This window comes from Phalacrocorax carbo, chromosome 10 (genome assembly GCF_963921805.1).
Source record: "Phalacrocorax carbo chromosome 10, bPhaCar2.1, whole genome shotgun sequence".
Taxonomy (NCBI): Eukaryota; Metazoa; Chordata; class Aves; order Suliformes; family Phalacrocoracidae; genus Phalacrocorax; species Phalacrocorax carbo.
In genome coordinates this window covers 26,000,200-26,019,127 of record NC_087522.1, presented here as the reverse complement: position 1 = coordinate 26,019,127, position 18,928 = coordinate 26,000,200, and the positions used below count along the sequence as shown (strand labels likewise).

At 39.8% G+C, this 18,928-nt stretch overlaps 1 protein-coding gene across 20 annotated transcripts in view; it reads left to right on the top strand.

Moving 5' to 3' along the window:
- The window catches only part of CELF1 (CUGBP Elav-like family member 1), a 67,590-nt gene that overhangs the window by 40,863 nt on the left and 7,799 nt on the right, over positions 1-18,928 (top strand). For 10 of the 20 annotated variants that reach the window (XM_064462684.1, XM_064462683.1, XM_064462678.1 and 7 more), the window contains 7 exons: positions 356-437; positions 3,454-3,582; positions 6,327-6,440; positions 6,628-6,813; positions 7,678-7,821; positions 9,411-9,580; positions 15,623-18,590. In XM_064462684.1, coding sequence (XP_064318754.1) covers positions 356-437; positions 3,454-3,582; positions 6,327-6,440; positions 6,628-6,813; positions 7,678-7,821; positions 9,411-9,538 — 783 coding nt within the window. In that variant the 3' untranslated portion in view covers positions 9,539-9,580; positions 15,623-18,590. Of the gene's footprint in view, positions 1-355; positions 438-3,453; positions 3,583-6,326; positions 6,441-6,627; positions 6,814-7,677; positions 7,822-9,410; positions 9,581-15,622; positions 18,591-18,928 lie in introns of those variants that run through there. The other 10 variants (XM_064462695.1, XM_064462692.1, XM_064462698.1 and 7 more) reach the window with 4 other exon arrangements.

The following is an 18,928-nucleotide window of genomic DNA, read 5'->3' as shown; positions in this document are numbered from 1 at the left end:
GCAATCCTGCCTGAGATGCTTTGAATAGGAATTATCTCCGAGTACTGATTATACCAGTTTTGTCTTGGTGTATTAGCTGTAAACTTCCCTCAACATTGACTATGTTAAGTGGGGAAAGCATTGTGCTGTTGCTTTGGCTGCAATGTGATGCACGGGCAACGTGGATTTTCACTCTGGTGGTGCTCTGGCTGTATTGCATAAGGGGAATTCTCTTTATGCTTTGCTACAATGTGGTGCATGGGCAGTGGGAATTCCCTTGGTGACAGCGCTCTGGCTGTGGTGTGATGCAGTTTCTCCCAGAAGCGGAGCCATCCCTCACTCTCACTCTTGTTTTGTTTTTTGGTGTAATGTCTAGCTTTATTTGCAGCTCCTTCAGCAGACAGCAGCTGCGTCATCTGGGAACCTGAACACACTGAGCAGCCTCCACCCAATCGGAGGTGAGTTTTTTCCAACAGAAGACAAACTTAGTGCCAAAGAAAAGAGGAGAAGGATAGAGAAAGTAGCCAAAAGGCTGTAGAGACATTAACCTGATTTGAAATAAGTAGACCTGAGTTTACCCACTCCTTTGGAATGACAGGAATCCTCTGCTACAAGTGTGGATGTTTCTTAATCTTAGTTAACCATTTTCCCTAAGGTAAGTTATGGTATCCTGGTAATCTCCCCTACCTCTGGCATTTAAAATTGTCTTCCCTTATGGGTACAAAAAGATAGCTTTGTATATTTATTTTCATCCAAACAGGTTGCATATTTGAAGCATTGTGTTTTGCAGTAAGCACTAATGCAGGTATTTAAGTGATAATGGATTCTTAGGTTTCCCGTTTTTAAATTCTTTGTTCTTAAATAAATCAAAGGTGAAAATGCAGTGTTGGTAGGAATGTGAACCAGTCGTTCATTCAGGTTCTTTAATTCCTTAATTTGAATTACGATTGATTACACAATCGCTGCTAGGGAATATCAGCTTAATAGGTATGAGTCATATTCCTTGCTATGGACGGCTAGTCAGAATATTCATTAAGTATAGCAGTACTGGGGCTGCAGATCGATTGTCTCTTCTATCTTCACAGGGAATAATAAAACATGTTAGTAACTCCATTCACCACATTCTTCACGTTCTTCTGCTGGCAAAAAACACTATAGTTCTGGTTTTAATACTGAACATTTTAAGCTTTCAAAATTGCCTCCTGGAGTTGTATGGTAATCCACAATAGTACATGCCCCGTCTGTGCGAGGTTTATCTAAAAATGTTAAGAAAGTAAAGTGTCTTTGTACATCTGACTTGTGTTGGTACACCCATCAGTAACTATTACAAGCTTTTGCAAAGTGTTATGTTTTCAGTTGTAAGAACTTCGAGGTTGATTCTAACCTTAGCTTCTTATGTCTACTTTTCTAATGTTAGACCTCTTCAGGGCTCCTTAGATCTAACACTCTTGCCAAAAGCAATTTTTTAAAAATCAGTTTCACTAATATCCTGTGCGGTGGTGATCTATAATAGATTTTATGTGCTTTATACTGTTTTTCACCCCTCTTATGTAGGTTAAAAGCAAGTAGTAATGAAGGAGAAAAACAGTACAGCAGTTCATGTGAATTGTTACTACAGTAAGGATTGGGGCAGGGGCTGACTAGCTGAGGTTGCCTGTGAAGTTTCCAGGGTAATTGTGTCTTCATTATTTAAAAAAAATCTTAAAAACTGTGAACTCAGGCATATAAATAGAAAGTTCCATGGTGTTTTAAAAGAATTATTCCAAGTCTGTGAATTCTTCACAGAAATAGTTTTAATTTCAAAGTCCTGTTAATATCTCAGCTGATCTCCTCTCTTGATATTCATAGAAAGAAAAATTAAGTAGGTAATTAGATCCCAAACTATATCAGTCTTTGCAGACAAATTTAATCTTGACCCTATTTGAAAGCAAATGGGAAAATAATGCAATGACAAGAGGACAGGTGCAGCGCGCACATGCCAAACTACTTCAGAAAGGAAGCAAGCTGCTCTGTTCTTCACTAGCTTTAACACTTGCACTTTTAACCCTCAGTAGCACAATAAAACCAAAAAATATAACTTTTTTGTTTCAACTTCATGCTTTCATGTTACAATGGCACTGCGAGAATCTAAATAAAGGCAGAATCCTCTTGTTTCAGGCACTAAATGTAGTTAGGGAAACAGACCCTGTCACAAAGAGAAAACATTGAAAAAGATAAACCCCAAATGAACTATGCTAAAGGTAGAAGTTTTTTTAAAAATAAATAGTTTATACTGCATTGTCACATACATTCTTATGTTGTCTGTTTATGTACTTAAATTACAAAACTGAGGTGTTAATTGTTTGAGATGGGTCCTTTGTCACCAAGTACTTACTAAGCATCTGAAAGATGAGGTGACATATCTGCCTAGGACATTTTGATGTTGTTATATGAATGGTGATTAAATTAATTTAGGTTTTAATTTCGTAGGGAAGAATTACTAGGGACTGTCTGAATTCGAAGAGGAGGAATTGTTAGAATAAGCAAAGGTAGAGACAAAAAGAGGAAATAAGTGAAAAGAGAAGAGAGGCAGAATTGGAAGTGTGGAGCTAGCATACCAAAGGATGGCTAAAATACAGAATTCAGAAGAATGATAGCAGTGGTAATCCCATGGCAGGAAAAGAGGGCAAACTATAGTGTTAGTACTGACCGAATCACTTCATCCATAAGTTATGACTCAAAACTAAGGTGAGTCAGATGAGTTAATTGACCAGTAGAAGTTCATCAACACAATGATGAACTACCTCCCCCTGCAGTATTCCTTGCTGCTTACCCACAACATGTCTGATGTTTCCCATTTTCGATACCACTTCTGTTTGACCATCTGACTAGCCTACACATATATTGGCTGATCTTGTGGTCATGAGTTGCCACTCGACATTGTCTCACAATTGGCTGTTGATTCTTGGCTGCTAAGGGGACAAAAGAAAACATGCTGATACTCAGCTGATGGTGGGTTAAAGGTGTGACTTTCATGGCCACTGTGGCATGTAGGCCTTCTTGGAAGAATTCTGCAGTTATTGCTGTTCCCATAAAAAGAGAGTGGAGGGACAAGAAGTCATTGGCTGGCATCTAGACAAGTTCTCTGGCTTGCAGATGAGCTGTCAGACTCTGGCTTAACTCTCAGCTGCAGCTGCTACGCTTTTGTGACTGAAGAGAACACTGCTTGAAAATTTCTGTACTCTGAAGTCTACATCTAGGACCATGACTACCTGGTCTTCTATGGAAACTCGTGTATCTGGGCAAAGAAAAACTACTTTCTTGGTTACAACAAGGAATCGCAATGTAGAAAAGATCAGTAACTAGAATTAATCCTGTTGGGTTTTAAGCTCCTTCCCATTGCTCCCTTGTGATGTGCTGAGATTGCTGGGACTGTTAAGCTTGGACAATGGTGAGTGTTACAGGAGACACTGTGCATTCTTCAATGTATTGCAGGACTGAATGCGATGCAATTACAGAACCTGGCTGCATTAGCAGCTGCGGCCAGTGCAGCTCAGAATACACCAAGCGGTACCACTGCACTCACTTCCTCCAGCAGTCCCCTGAGTGTGCTCACCAGCTCAGGTAAGAAGCTGCCTGTGCCATAGTGTGTTATGACATGGGTTGCCTTAGAAGTTGTTTCAGGATAGGTGTCACCTGTTTTGTCAATCTCTTTTTGTCATTTTCATGCCGATTCTTTAATAGATAAGAAGTTTTACTACTAGATTTACTGGCCTTTGTTTAGGGTCGGTATCTTTGCCACCAACAAAGGCTTTTTTACCTGCTGTGTTCCTTCCTTCAAATGGTCAGATTAATTTAAAGTAAAAAGAATTTTTGAGGTCATCGTGAAGCAGAAAGGTAGGTGACCTCTTTCCAGTCACATTATTACAATCTCATCACGTATTTGGTTTATCTGTGGTTTTAGGCAGGTACTGTGGCAGATATACTCTGTTCCTCTGGACATGGAGATAGAAGATGCCTTAAGCATGAAGTAACACGTTCTGTGCACTAGAACAGTACAGTTTATATTCCTCTGACATTAATGAAGACGAGGATACCAGAACAACCTCACAGAAGTAGAATAAACAGACCCCTAGCACATATATTGGAAAGCATTGTCTATAACTGAGTGTATAAGTTGCACATAAAAATCAGTATCTTGCTCTTCTGGATTTTTTTGTAGTTTGTTTGTTTGGTTGTATTGTTTTTTTGCCTTTTTTTTTTACTTTAGGTTATGTACATTATCCAGAGAGGCTGGAATGTCCAAGTAGTGTTCTTTTGCTGTTGTATTGTTAAATGTGATGATTAAATGCAACAAACGAGAAAAAAATAAATGAAATTGTGCTTACATCAGACATGCTCAGTTTTTACCACAAATGAGAATCAGTATCCTACTCAGTTATTTCTACCCTATTTTCAGTTATTTCTAAATCCTGCCATGAGAAGGGAGACCCTGTATTTTCAGGGTGTCAGTTTCCCAGCGTCTGTGGCATGGTAGGTGGGTTTGGTTTTGGGGTTTTCATAAAAAGCCAAATTGCTTATCCAATTTTGAAATCCAGCTTACAGAGGTGACATCCTCACCTGTTATTGTGAGAGACCAAAGGGGGTTGGAGCATGTTTGAAATTTCCACAGGTAGCTTTTTGTGTTGTGTAGGAGGACCAAGGAGCTGGACTAAGAGATTATAAAGAGATTACAAGGAAAAGCTGTTCAGAAAAACCTTATGTCACATGATCAGGAGTTAAACCAGGGCTTTGCACAGTTTTCTACTTAGAGAAATCCCCAGGAAAGAATTCAGTTCAAAGAGTGTTCTGTTGCTGGACAGGGTTTTGTTTTCCATAAAAACTTTGTGGTCTGCAATCCTTAAAGATGAACATTTCAAAATTTATCTTGATTCCCAGCTCTGGTATTCTATTCTATACCTGGGGAGGAAAAAACAAAACAAACAAACAAAACCCCACAAACACAAAACCCAAAGAGTTGATGCTATAAGAATAGTTGCATTTGTAGCCCACTAATGCTGCTTCGTCATAGAGAAAGCATGAAGATGAACGCACCTGAGAAATTCTCCCATATTTTCTCATGCAGTAGCAGAGCTGGAATTGTCAGATTACAATTTGCTGTGACTGGAGTTTAGAACTAAAATTTCCTTTTTCACTCTGTCGTCTACTGACCATAGCAAGTTTGTTCTCTGGTTTGTTGAAGTGGGGAAAGGGACTGGCAGGTTGTGAAGTTCAAATACCAGACATGCTAGAAAAGGCAGAGACAGCCTCTCCTCAGAAGTGTACAGTGAAAGGACAAGGGTAACTGACACAGGTTGCAACAGAGAAAATTCTGACTGGATATAAAAGAAAAATAAAATTAATGGTGAGAGTGATTAAGCTCAGCAACCAGGTGCCAGAGGGACTGTGGAATCTATCATTTCAGAGATTCAGAGTACAATTGGAAAGGAACCTGAACAGGCTGACATAACTCAGAGGTTAGACCAGCTCTGAGCAGACCATTAGACTAGATGATCCACAAAGGTTCCTTTCAAATGCAGTTATGCTGCTATTGTGTGATTCTTTGGGATTGGTTTTCCCTCTGTAAGTTTTGGCTGTTCCACAGCACTCTGCAGGTTCCTTTTCCTTGATGAGAGACATATCTCAGGACTCTGTTCCATTTTTGATCATGCTGGTGGACGGCTTAGGTGGTGGGGAGCTGAATCCAAACAACAATCTGATCGCCAGTCACATTAATAAATGATTGTGTGTCAATGATCAAGTAATCATTCAGAGCATCCCTCCTGAACCATACCTAGACCTTGAAAAAACTTGGAGTATAGGTGTTCAGTACAACATGTTAGTAAATGCTTGCCTTGTCTGTGGGACATATGGCAACATCTACTCTGATAATCTCTTAAGCCTAACTGCAGATGAGATGACTACTGGCTTGACTTCTATCCATCTGTCATCCAGATGTTCACCTGATGCGTATTTGGACATCCATCCCAGATTGTACTCAAATTGCATAATTGGTGGAAAAATCTAGATGATCATTATGCATAGTTACCTTTTTGATTTTCTTTCATCTGCACTGCTACATTTTGTATTTGGGGAACTTGTAAGTCCACACAGTGCAGAGTCTGTAGACAATCTAGGAAGGGATTAGAAGGTAGAAGCAGTATGATCAATCAAGTTGTGTGGGTTTGGGATTTTGTTTTGACATAAAGTATACTGTGTTGCCTTAGTCTGTTCCTTACTAGCCTTTCCTACAGAAATAACTTAATGAAGAAGTTGAATTGTCAGGACCAAAAAATATTACTTGAAGTTTAATTATCTTATTTTAATAGCAGGTTCCTCACCTAGCTCCAGCAGCAGCTCCTCTGTTAATCCAATGGCTTCTCTTGGAGCATTGCAGACGCTGGCAGGGGCTACAGCAGGCCTCAACGTTAGCTCTTTAGCAGGTAAGCTGTGTGTTGTGGTGGGTTGGGAGAGTAGCTGGTTATCATTCCTCAAGCTGTGCTAGTTCCGGGTGGGGCGTTTTTCTGATCCATACCTTTTTGTGACAGTATTTGAATAGAGTATTTGAAAGGTAATTGATCTGGCTCAGTGGAAGTATTCGGTCATCTTTATTTCCTCTTTCTTATACAGGAATGGCAGCCTTAAATGGAGGACTTGGCAGTGGTGGTCTCTCAAATGGGACAGGTAGCACAATGGAAGCCCTCACGCAGGCTTATTCTGGAATTCAGCAATATGCTGCTGCTGCATTGCCCACACTCTATAATCAGAGTCTCTTAACACAGCAGAGTATTGGTGCAGCGGGAAGTCAAAAAGAAGGTAAGCACAAAGTTATAGAAACAACTTGAGACATGTTTTCAAAAGGGCAAGCTCAGCACTTGCAGCTATCTTATCTGCAGAGCTTTTGTTTGATGGCATTTTTTAGAATCCTAGAGTTACTGAAGATAAGGAAAATTTGTGAGGTCTCTCTGTAAAGGGCTGTCCAAAGTAGTTTTTATACAAGAAGTTTCTCCCCAGAATTTGTCTAGTCTTAGGAATCGTACTCCTCCATTTTCTCAGCAGACAGGAGAGTGTGAGTCTGCAGCCTGATACATCCCACTGTCAGAGAATCAGATGTGGTTTTCTTATTTTGTTTTCTTGGTCCTTCACCTCTTCCCACAGATACTTAATGCCAATCTCTTCACTGTTCAGATTCAGAATCAGTTTAACATACAGTGTAAAGTAATGAAGAATGTTAGGAGTAAGTTTTCAGCAGAATGTAGGGTGCTGCATAGAAAAGAATCTGTCAGATGACAAGTAATGCAATTGCTTGTGTTTTGTATTGAGACTGACTTCGTTTCTTTGGGCCACAAGCTTTGCATAGCCATTTTTGTTTTAGTCAGCATCTGGGGCTCACACTTAGTTTGGCTTTAATTACAGCAAAGTTCTGTGAACCAGTTTTGGCACAGTGTGGAAATTACAAGCAAAAATGGTGAGAAAGAGCTAGAATTATTGGAATGATCAATCCCAGCAAAGGGCCATGTTGATTTATTCTGGAATCAAGTACTCCCCAGAAGTGCAAACAGTAATTTCATTGTTTTATCTAGAAAATTTGGCTTGAATGGCTCTTCCACCATTTTTTGTGAAGTGGGCCTATATTATCCACGCTCTTTCTGAATTTATATTCTTACTTGTTGTTTGAAGGTCCAGAGGGAGCCAATCTGTTTATATACCATCTTCCCCAGGAGTTTGGGGATCAGGATTTGCTGCAGATGTTTATGCCATTTGGAAATGTCGTCTCTGCCAAGGTTTTCATTGACAAGCAGACCAATCTAAGCAAGTGTTTTGGTACGTTGCGTCTAATCATTACCTGTAGAGAGGTGACTTCTTTCTAGCAATCTCTTTTCCAGTATGTTGTCTAGTCTAGCTTTTAAGTAGTGATTCTTTCTCTAGATCCCTAAAAAAATAACTAAATATGAACCCTTCCAACACTGAGCTGTATTTTCCTGATTTTCATTGTGACTTTTTGCTTTTCCTGATTTTGTACTATTATGCCTTGTTATACTGTTACAGCCCTAGATAATTCACTAAGATTAATGTTTGCAGACTGTAATCACATTATAGTTCCTTCTCTTCTCCTTTTCTGTCTTTTCACTAATTGTTTACATTTCTGTATATACTACTTACTACATTATCATTATGAATGATTTCTATTAAATATATATAATAAGGCTACTGCATAGTACAGGAGCATTTGACTCTGATGGTCTGTAACTGCTCAAAGGCAATTTTTAAAGCTTCCTCCTAATTCTTGAAACTTCATAATAGAAAAACCATTTCAGCTGTTATTTGCTACCTAACTTTGGTTGCACCTCTTATCCTAATTTTGCTCTGCTTATTGTGTATTTAGATGGGAGGCACATCAGGGCAGGAAGTGTATCCTAAAACTGTAAATCAACCTGTCATGCTACTGTTACTGTCCAAATAGATCTGTTAACTGCTAAAGTGATGCCAAAAGGGCAAAGAATGTATTTTTCCTTAGCTTGTGTAGCAGGAGGCTGCACATGTGGACTGAAAGATTCATGGCTTTATCTTCCTCGCTTTGAAACCCCCGTTCAAGCAGTTGTAGCATTTTTGTAGTGCTGTAAGCTCTCATGACTATTTTGGTATATGGATATTTCTTGTGATGGAATAGGAGAGGTGAGCCTTTCTCTATGATTTTGATAGCTTTGTGCCTCCATAATACCCTGTATTTTTTTAGTATTTGAGTCAAAGGATGGGGCCAATCTGATGCTTTTTGAAAACACACAAATATGCTGAGCATCAGGCATGTTACACCTGCACATGGATTGATCTCCCCAGGTAGTGATACCAGCCATTGACTGGAGTTATTTAAAATGGGTTCCTTCAAAACCCTGGAGAAGTTTATTTTGAGGATGCTCTTTGCCTGGAATGATACACAGCTTTTCATCCAAGAGAGACCTAAACATAATAGTGGTGCAGGTGCCACACTGCCTTGAGAGCTACTTCACTCCAAAAATGTCCACTCCCATAATGCTAAGAGGGTAATTTCAGTCCTGTATCTTTAATGAGCTTTCATACAGAGATTAACATTTTCTAGGTTTAGTTTGCTCCAAGGTGTGAGCGCTTAGAAAATGAACAGCAGTACTCATTATTGTTGGAAGACTAGAAAATGTTATTTCAATTTGCTGAGCTTTGTATATCTTTTGGCCCAAGTTCCATACATCAGAAAGCAATGCTTTGTCTGAAAGCCCTTAATACGAAGTTTTTATGAAGAGTCTAAAAACAGTTGTGAGCTTCTGAAAATGGATTTTCATGCAAGCTTCTCTTACCTTGTGAGTACCTGCATTTCCAATTACGAGTAGCTGTTTTGGACAGCTTTGGCATGGTGTAATTATGTATTTTCCTTTCTTCAGGTTTCGTAAGTTACGACAATCCTGTCTCTGCGCAGGCTGCCATTCAGTCAATGAACGGCTTTCAGATTGGCATGAAGCGTCTGAAAGTACAGCTGAAGCGTTCAAAGAATGACAGCAAGCCATACTGAGTGCCCCTCCCCCCCCGGGACTGGAGTGAGAAGGATCTTCTGGTAAGTTGGAGAGGAGCACACTTAGTGATTCGAAGCCCTAAGGCTGTGTTTTTACAGTCCTGGAAACTGGTCCATGCCTTCTGTCTGGCACATCTTCCCCTGAAGATTCAGCTGCAGCCTCTGCTGAGAATCCTGCTTCGGATGGAGGACAAGTTTGTGCTTTTGTTTCCAGTGTTTTACTTTGGAGTTTAGGTGCCATATCGCTGAGGTTTTGTTTGTTTGTTGGGTTTTTTTCCCCCTTATTTGAAGCTTGCTGTGTTTGTAACCAATGTGTGTTGAGAAGGACCAATGCCAGCTTCTTGTGAGTGGGGAGGGAAGGATAAAGGGAGCAGCAGATCCCAACACCACACTGCCTTGGGGTAGAGAGGAGAAGGGGGAGCAGAACGGACAGCACACCACTATGGGGGAGAGGAGAAAGGAAGGCAGAAATAACACAGAACAGTTGATGAAAACAAATATGGGGGAGAAGAACTGAGTCCAAGTTTGGGTGAGCGAAGAAACAACTCCATGTAGCTTCTGTCATGCCCCATCCACTCTTTGAAATTTCCTTGACTGTTTGCCATGGTGGGGATTAGTAAATTGTCTCTAAATCAGGAGGCAGGCTAGAAGGGTGAACACATTAACAATCCAAAGGAAAACTGCAGTGATTTTTTTTTTTTTTGCTGTATATAAAGTAGTGTTTATATAGCACTGTGAATGTACACAGCACTTTCTAAAATTTAGATTATGTCCCTGCCCAGAAAATGTATTGTCCATTTACAGTTGAATATTAATGAGATGCAGTGGATTTCTCCATATTAAAGAAAACTTATCCTATGTACTTTAGGTTTTGTAGAAGGGTATAAAGAGAGACAACTTAGTCTGGATGAATACGTCTAGGGCTGGAAACAAGAAACTCTTGATCCCTGGTAACTTGCAGAATTTTTTTGACAATTTTTCCTCTGAACAGTTCATTGCATTCCCTATTTCTGTGGAATAATGTCCTTTTTTGCAGAGTATTACTTTAAACTCATTCTGATAAGCATAATATCAGTGCTGTTTGTTTCTCTTAAAATGGCTGTTAAATTAAGATACAAAGCCCAGAGTTACCCTAACAGAGCTCTTGAGGCTCCTGTTTCATACATGCTTTCATAGGATTTGATTTCTCAGTCTTAACTGTGTTGCAAAGATAACTTCCTGGGTTTGTTGTTTTGTTTTTTTTAATCACACCACCACCACCAAAAAACAATTTGTGCAGTGATTTGGTCTAGTAATTAGGTATTTCTTTATACTGCAGTTTTCCTTTAAGCTGGTGTGTACCAGTGCAAAACAGGCTAACACAGGAGCTGCAAAACCAGACCAGAGCATTGAGCCATTCAGTCTTATTCTGCCTTTCGGTACTAGCTGTTATCTTCTATATTGAAGGAAAATTGAACACACCCCTTCAATGAACACACAGTTTTTCTGCACACTTGTGAAATTCTAACATGTTGCTAAGGGCCTTTGTTATACACTGGTTTTAGGGGGCTCAAAGGACTTTTGACACTCTGGCCTGGCTTGTTTTAAGAAATAAGAGTAGAGTCCCATCTTATAACCACCAAAATCCACCTCTGTCGCAAGAGGAAGTTTACAATTTCTGGGTGTCTTTAACAGGATTTCCATTTACCTCATATTTTCTCATTTTCTTTGTTTTCTTTGTATTCCTGGTGCATGATGCTGTTTCCCAGGACACCAGCTAAGACGTCAACCTGGGAGCCAGCTGCTAAATAATGAGTGTGTGTGTCAGACATAGGGTTGGTACTTTCTGTGCTGCTCTACCAGGAGGAGCACTAAACCCATCAAACCTGAGATCACGTTCAGAATCCACACCCATTTGCAGTGGTCTGTGGGAATGTCAGGCGATCCCAGGGACTGGGTCCCCTGGGATCTCAAACCTCAGAAGTACAAGGCCTGGCCCATAGCATCCAAGAAGAGCTCTTTCAATTCTTAAATTGAAAATCAAACAGTTAGTTGATTACAGTCTGTCTGTATTGATGGCAGACAGGTAAATCTATCAGTATTATTCAAATAATTTTGTGGTGGCAAACGTTCAAAGGCCAGACTGCCAAATTTCCCAGTTATGCTGGCATGTGGTACCCTTCTATGTTAATTATTTTAATCTTTTTAGAAACATAAACATACACTTAAGTGAACCATGTACACTTGAATTCTGCACGATGGGAAAGATGTGTCCTGGTTTTCTAGAAGAGCATTGGAGCGTGAAGTCCTCCAGGCTGATAATGGGATTTTTTTTTAATAAATTATACACTTAAAAAAAAAAAAAAAAACCCAACAATGAACCAAACAACATAGTTGGTAGCAACTGCTCTGAGTGCAACCTGCTGTAACCAAGAATGTTGTTTCTATTTTTATAGAAGTTTTATACTGCTCCAGGGTGGAGAATATTTATTACCTAAATTATTTCACTGGAAAAAAAGGCCAGGGTTCTGTAGAATCCTGAATGTGATTGTTTTATGCACATAATGATGTGCATGATTGAAACTACTGATTTTCAGTGTCCTGTTTGCAGCCCAGCAACTGCTAAATGGGGAAGACAAACGCTGTGAAGCAGTGGAGGAGAGCACTGTGCTCTGGGGTCTCTACAGTCACTCTTACCTTTTTTGCACCCTACCCCACTGTACTATCTGAGACCTTTGCCCTGTTTTTCTTTTGACCTGATGCTCTGGCCTCTTGCTAGTCATTTCAGTGGCCCCAAATTAGATAGTTTAGCTTTTGCATCCTATAGCGTGTCCTCGATACTGTAACTTATGGATCAAGCTCGGCATTGTCGCAGATAGGTGCAACTCCTATTGACTTTAGGAGATTCACCAGTTTACACTGTGGCTTAGTTTGATCAGTGACTGCTCCCAGACATAATCACCTTAAGACACCTAACTTGGGTAGCTTTTGTGCCTTACTGGCATAACTATAAGTATTGCCAAAAAAAAAATCTATGCAGGTTAAATTTTAAAATACGTGATCCTCAGATGGTTTGAATCAATGTGGTTCTCTCTTAGGTAGAGCTGCATCAATTTTCACCAGCTGAAGATGTTGCCCTTTTTGTGTATGTTTCAGGTTTCCCTTTCTTGATGTATCAATGTATATGTTGCCAAAGTTAATAAATGTATCAAGTTTGTGACTTGGGCAGATCTTTTCCTGATAACAGAGCTGATCAGATAAAGTCAATGTTTCTGTGTCTATCTGGTGGCTCCCACTGACTCTGGAGATTCAGGCTCTTCTTGCCTTCCAGTCTTAAGCCAGTTTTCTTCCTCACTCATTGGCAGGAAAGTCTGGGGTTTTGGGGTCTTGGAGCTTTTAAATTTTATTTTATTTTTAGTTCCTATTATGCTGTCATTCAAGTGCAAACAAATCAGTGTACAATGCTTTATTTCCTGGATAGCAGGATAAGAGCTGGGTGAGTTCCAATACACTGCAGAAGCATTGGCTTAAGTAGCCACATGGACAAAGTATTCTGTATGCTCTTAAACCAAAGAATCTGAATTTTCTACAACAAAAGCTATTAGGAGGAATTCCATATTCCATGTGCCACCAGAAAATACTTATGTATTTTAGAAACAAGATGGAAATGGTCTACTTCATAGGTTTATTTTTTCTCAAAAGACGTTTGATTTTACTAGATATGCTGCAATAAGATGAAAGTATTATGAACAAATAAGATCTTAGTCTGATGCTAAGTTAGTATCGAGTACTATAGTAAAAGAAGTCATAGATTCTTCAGTCCCTCAGATAATCAACAGTCTAAAATAGGATATCTCTTGGTAGTTTAGTTTTTTCTTCCAGTAATACAAAGCTTTCATTATATAGAAAATGTCTTTGATATATAATGATTACATTTTAATCCTAAACAGAATGAGGACTGGATTTTTTCAAAAGTATCTGAGAGAATGATGGCATGTATCTCCTTATATTTTAATATAACTAGCTGTGGGCACTGCTCTCTGGAAAATAGATGCCTTGGAAAATTTCTCACTGACAAAGTCATCTCTAAGGAAAAAGCTTTTCATCTGAATACTGAAGGTCACATAGCATGATAGATTCTGCTTGCATGATAGAATTAACTCAAGTGTTTCTTGTTAATGGTTGTGAGTTAGGGAAGAACAGCCAAGCAGAATCAAATTGTTCCTATTTCATTTGGAAATACCGAAATGCAACTTGGAGAAAGCACATTGCAAATGAAAGGTGCAACTACAAACATGTATAATGCTTTGGGAGCTGCTTGTTGCAAATGTTTAAGCACAAAGATGTTATACATCCCTGAGCATATCTGCCACAAAATACAAAACACAGAAGGTGGAATTATCACAGTGTGAGAATAAAACAAGGACAAACTGGAGTAACTTTCCCCAAGTCATGAAGTTCTTATCCAGCGTCTCATCACTCTGCTCTTGTAGGCCAGTCCTTCCTCATGGCTTTAATGAAACTTAGTCTTTCCCCTCAAAATTGCTGAGTGAAATATTTGAAAAATATCAAAAAACCCCAGACAAATCACACAGAGAACTTCTATGGTGCATGCTTAGATGCCTCCTGTTGTTTCTTATGCCTCAGTTCATGATGAATTTGCCTTTCTGATTTAGGACTGAAACCGTACAGCTATCTGCAAACTATCTAGAGTATTTCTAGAACTACAGAAATAACTGCAAGAGTTGCATTGTACTCTGTTTGCTGGAGCTGGTTTAAACGCCATACTAAATCCTTTCCCTGAATTTGAAAGTATGAAGAGCAAATTAATCTCAGCAGTTCTAGTAAGTGGAGTGTTGTGGGTTTAGTGGACAACATGCTTCCTGTAGCTTTGGAACTAGGATACAACACTTGCTATTCTCAAACATGCTACAAATGCTGTAAAATAATACGCAAGTCTCACCTCGCTCTAGCCTCTAACCAGCAGCTCTGAGATGTGCTGAAAAATAAGGCCACAAACAGGAGATGAAGGGGAGTCAGGCTGGGGTATGGGGCGGGCACAGTGGGGAGAAAGAGAAAAAACAAAAAACTTGCTTCCTCTCTCACCTACCTCCCGCTTTCTTCCCAAAATGTTCTTTGTTTCTTGCAGCTTACAAGATGAGGGGAGGAAGCAAAGGTATTTATATCACTTAATATAAGAATTATTTTATTTATAAACTCTTCAGGAAACATTTTTTTTTTCTACTCATCAGACTGAATACAGTGACTGTAGAGCTTCTCAGAGCCCAGAATCCCCTCCTCGTGAAGTGAGGGAGCTAAGGGCTGTTTATATAAAAGGTTGGGAAAGGAAAAAAAATCCCTGTGCAGGTCTAATGATATTGAAAAGTGCTCAGCTAGGACAAGTCTTAACTCACAGTCAAGCCTTAAGGGATTCTTCTCTAATGTCTGAAGGTTTTGGTTCTACTTACTTGTCTTGTATAATTTTTTTTTTCTTCCCCTGTTCCAAATCACCCACCCCCGGTTTCATGGGCTCCTAGGGAATGAGAAGGGACTGTAGCTGAAGGAAAGAACATGGATTTCCTGGGCTACCACTGCATAAGAACCTCCCATATTAGGATACAAGAAAAGTCTCAGCCATCAAACCACCTGTGAATCCCTTGTGTCCTCTGTCTTATTTCTCATGGTCTCAGTCTCTGTGGCAAATGTTAGCCCTGGAACCATATTTTTTGGAGTCGGTCTCCTGGGGAGGGAGCTTGCTCTGTTGTTCTCCTGACCAGAGCTAGTGGAGCCACAGGGCACAGGGCAAGGTGAATGCATGCTGATCAGTGAGGCTGTGGCATGCTCCACAGGCTGGGTGTTGAGAGGGAAATCCAGGCCTCTTCTTCCATTTGGTTTCTGGCAGTTTGATGTTTACTCGGTGTCCTTCATGTACTTCAACTTTCACTTGTCCATTGTTGGCATGTGCTGCCCTTCCCTGTCAACCCCCTTCCCCAGGAGATCTCATTGTACAGTGCCCATTCTTGTTCTCTCTCTCTCCGTGTTTGGATGTACTGCTCTGTGTAACTCAGTGGGTCTCCCTCTTTCTGGTTTGTTTTTTTTTTCTAGATTCCTGCCGTTTGTTCATCGTTGTGCCTAAAGCATGTCGATGTGGCGTTCAAGTACATCGTCCAAATCCTTGTCTCTTCAGCTTCTCTGATGCTTGAACTCTCACCTTTGACCTTGTGTTGACCTTTGATGCTGATGTGTATTTTTATTAAGTTTGTTTCTTTCTTTTTTTTTTTGTTGTGCTGCCAAATTGGTTTTGCTAGAAAGACTGCTGAAGGGGAATATTTAAACTCGCATTTGAATATAAAAGAATTTCTATTTTTCTAGACATTCGTAAGATAACCACTTGATTTTGTGAATCTGATTCTTTGTAATTGTCTTCAGAGCAGCCTTGCTAGCATACCTTGTGGAGTATTTGTATTTCTGTGAACATACAGCCAATCACTTTCTAGGCTTAGGTTTTTTTTTCTGTGTGCTTAGTTTTAAAAACACAGTTTCAAAGAAAAAGTCAGTTATATGGTGTGACTCAATCTTTCAGGAGACTTTCCAGTCACATTTTGCTGATCTGGTTTCTGTGCTTGAGGAGACATCATGTGTTTTTGAGTTCAAACTTGTGACTTGAGTGGCATCAGCGGAAAACACTTGAACTACATTTTATTCTGATTGTTTAGCTACATTTTTGCCCCAGTGTTTATTGATTTTAGTATTATTATTATTATTATTATTATTATTATTATTATTTTTCCCCTGCTTCCCTGTGTGATTATCAGTCTGCAGTGAAAATTTGATCAAAGTTGATGTTGTATTTTGTTAAGCCCCAGCATGCTTAGTTTTTTTGTAACTACAATCTCCTCAGCAAAATGTGATGTTTTTGTTTTAACCTTTCAAATGAAGATAGTGCCCAGAAATGTTTTGCATGTTTCCTGCTGTTTTCTTCACACCCTCGTATATACCACCTTCACCTCTCTGTTTTCTATAGTTTGTGCAAAAACTGAGTAATTTAATGGGTTTCAAAGGTATCCTTTAAATTGGTGGTTTTGGTATGGCAAATATCTGATCAGAAGCCACCTGAGGGCATCTACCTGTGCACTTAGACTGTCTGCCTGACAGAGCACCTGGACCTTCTTCAATCTCCAGTGCTGGCGGAGGCTCCCAGGGGGCTCAGCTGCACTGTTCCTGTAGCGGAAGTTTTGGTGGAAGGGGATAGCTGGGGAGCAGGAAGGTGGGGAAACTTTCATAGTGTTTCAGTCTCCAAAGTTACCTGAAGCTAGGGCTCCTTTGAAACACTCTTTACAAGCATTTTGTATAATTCAGGACACATTTTTGTCCTAGTTTAATACCATCAGTCAGACCTTGGTGGCAGGATCCTGGATGGATCTAGGTTAGCTCTTGAAGTAAGTGTTTGAAATATCCCTGACAAAGCATTTGTAAACCTGGTCCTACAACTGCTGGCTCTTTTCCCAAGTGACAAGCACAATACAACAGCCTCTGAAGCTGTTACCTGAACAGGGTACCATCCCCAGCTCTCTTCTCAAGGGCCTTAGCTGGGGAATCTCTATGGAAATTTTTTTTAGTTTTTGTTTAGTTTTTAATTGGGTAATGAGCTAAGCAGTTTTTCTGGCTTGCAGGATGAACTCAAACAGGTTACTGCTTTCTGGGTAGCAGGCTTCCCCCTGCCCTACGAACCACCTGCACAGGTAGAAACCGGGATGTAGCTTCTAGATGAAGCACCTGAAGAGTGTGTGCTGTGCTGAAGTTCCAGTCAGAAGGAGAAGCAAGCTAGTGTAGGTATCTTAATGGTAGAAAATAATGTGAAGTGAAATGAAATCCCAGGAGAAGGGGTTTTGCTGAGTAAAGAAATCATGTTTGGTTGGCAAAATGCAAAGATGCAAAAGGATTATTTTTTTTTTCTATCCTACTCCTGAGTTGGCTGAGGATACTATGTTCTCAATAGATATTGGCCAGTCTTGTGTAGACAGTCCTTAATCGGCTTATAAGACATAATATGTTTGGATATGGTACATCTACCTGGGAGTGAAGTGTGAGGCTGGATGAAAAAAGGATGAGAGACTTGTTTATCTGGGAGGTAGCGTTGTGGGCTGGCCGCTGTTAGTCCCACAGTCTGAATGCACAGGCCTGCGTGTCGGCGGGGGCACTGATACCCCGCAGTGTGCTGAGAAACTGCCAAGATGTTTCTGTCCGTGCACGTTTGGTTCCATGAGGAACTTTGGGGAAACCTGTGGAAAAATATCTGACGAAAACCAAATGCCAAACATTGGATGTTTCTTTCCTTTCTTCTTTCCTTTTCTTCCTTTGGTTGTTTTTATTGTTCTGTGGTGGTTTTAATGGATTTGAGACAGTGGAGCAGCAGCTGCCTTTCCGATTTTTGGCTGCTTTTTGTGAATAATTTAAAAAGAAAATTTACATTTTGGAGACAAACCTGTGGGCTTTTTTATTGGTACAAACATTGTATTTAACACTAGGGGTTTTGTACAGTTTTTTGCCTTTTCTACTAGAAAACAATGTAAAGTGATTCACAGTGTGATGAGAAAACAAATTGCCACTATGACCAAATGTAGAGTCTGCTCTGCAGTAACGGGATTTAATCAACTCAAAGTCGTGGTTCAGTCATAGAAATGCTTTTCTTTACCTTGTTTGAGCTGTTCCTTTTTTTCTTGTTTTGATTTGCAAAACAAAATGTCTTTTTGTGTGAAATTGTGTTGTACTCTGTAGAGAATTACAGATTTTACTTTAATGGTTTAAAAAGCAGAGGAGCACGTGTTGCTTTTCTGATCGCAGAGTTTGTGTAGTGGACTTAAAAATTAAAAGATTTGTTACAAGTTTGGAACGAGCGAGTATGTGTTAAAGGAATTTTCTTCCTTTTGTGTGTGTGTGTTTTTTTTCTTTTTGTCCCAAAGGGCAACTTAAAGCTGTTTTAATTGCACAGACACACCGACAACAAGTCATTTTGTATATGCCAAGCGTGGTACCTTCCTTTGTTTATTTGCTATTAAACTGTTTGAGAAGAGTCCTTGTGTGTTGTATTTGTGTCTTAAGATTCTTTTTGGATCCAAGTGTGGGAAGATAAGGAGAGAGATGAGAGACCTATCTTTCAATTTCTTAGCTGTGAGCTACAAAGATTTTCATGGCCCAGTACCACTTGTTCTGGGTGTATAGTATAGCCCTGGATTTTTACCTCTATGTAGGTGAGCTACTTTGAGTAGAAATGGAGAAGGCTTTTTGGTTGTTTAGCCTCTATCATTTGGCAGTTGAGTCCCCTTTAGGCATTAGATACAGCAAAGCTGAGAATCTTGGATGATGCAAATACGCAATACGCTGTGAAGTGTAGGCATATCCAGCCACACA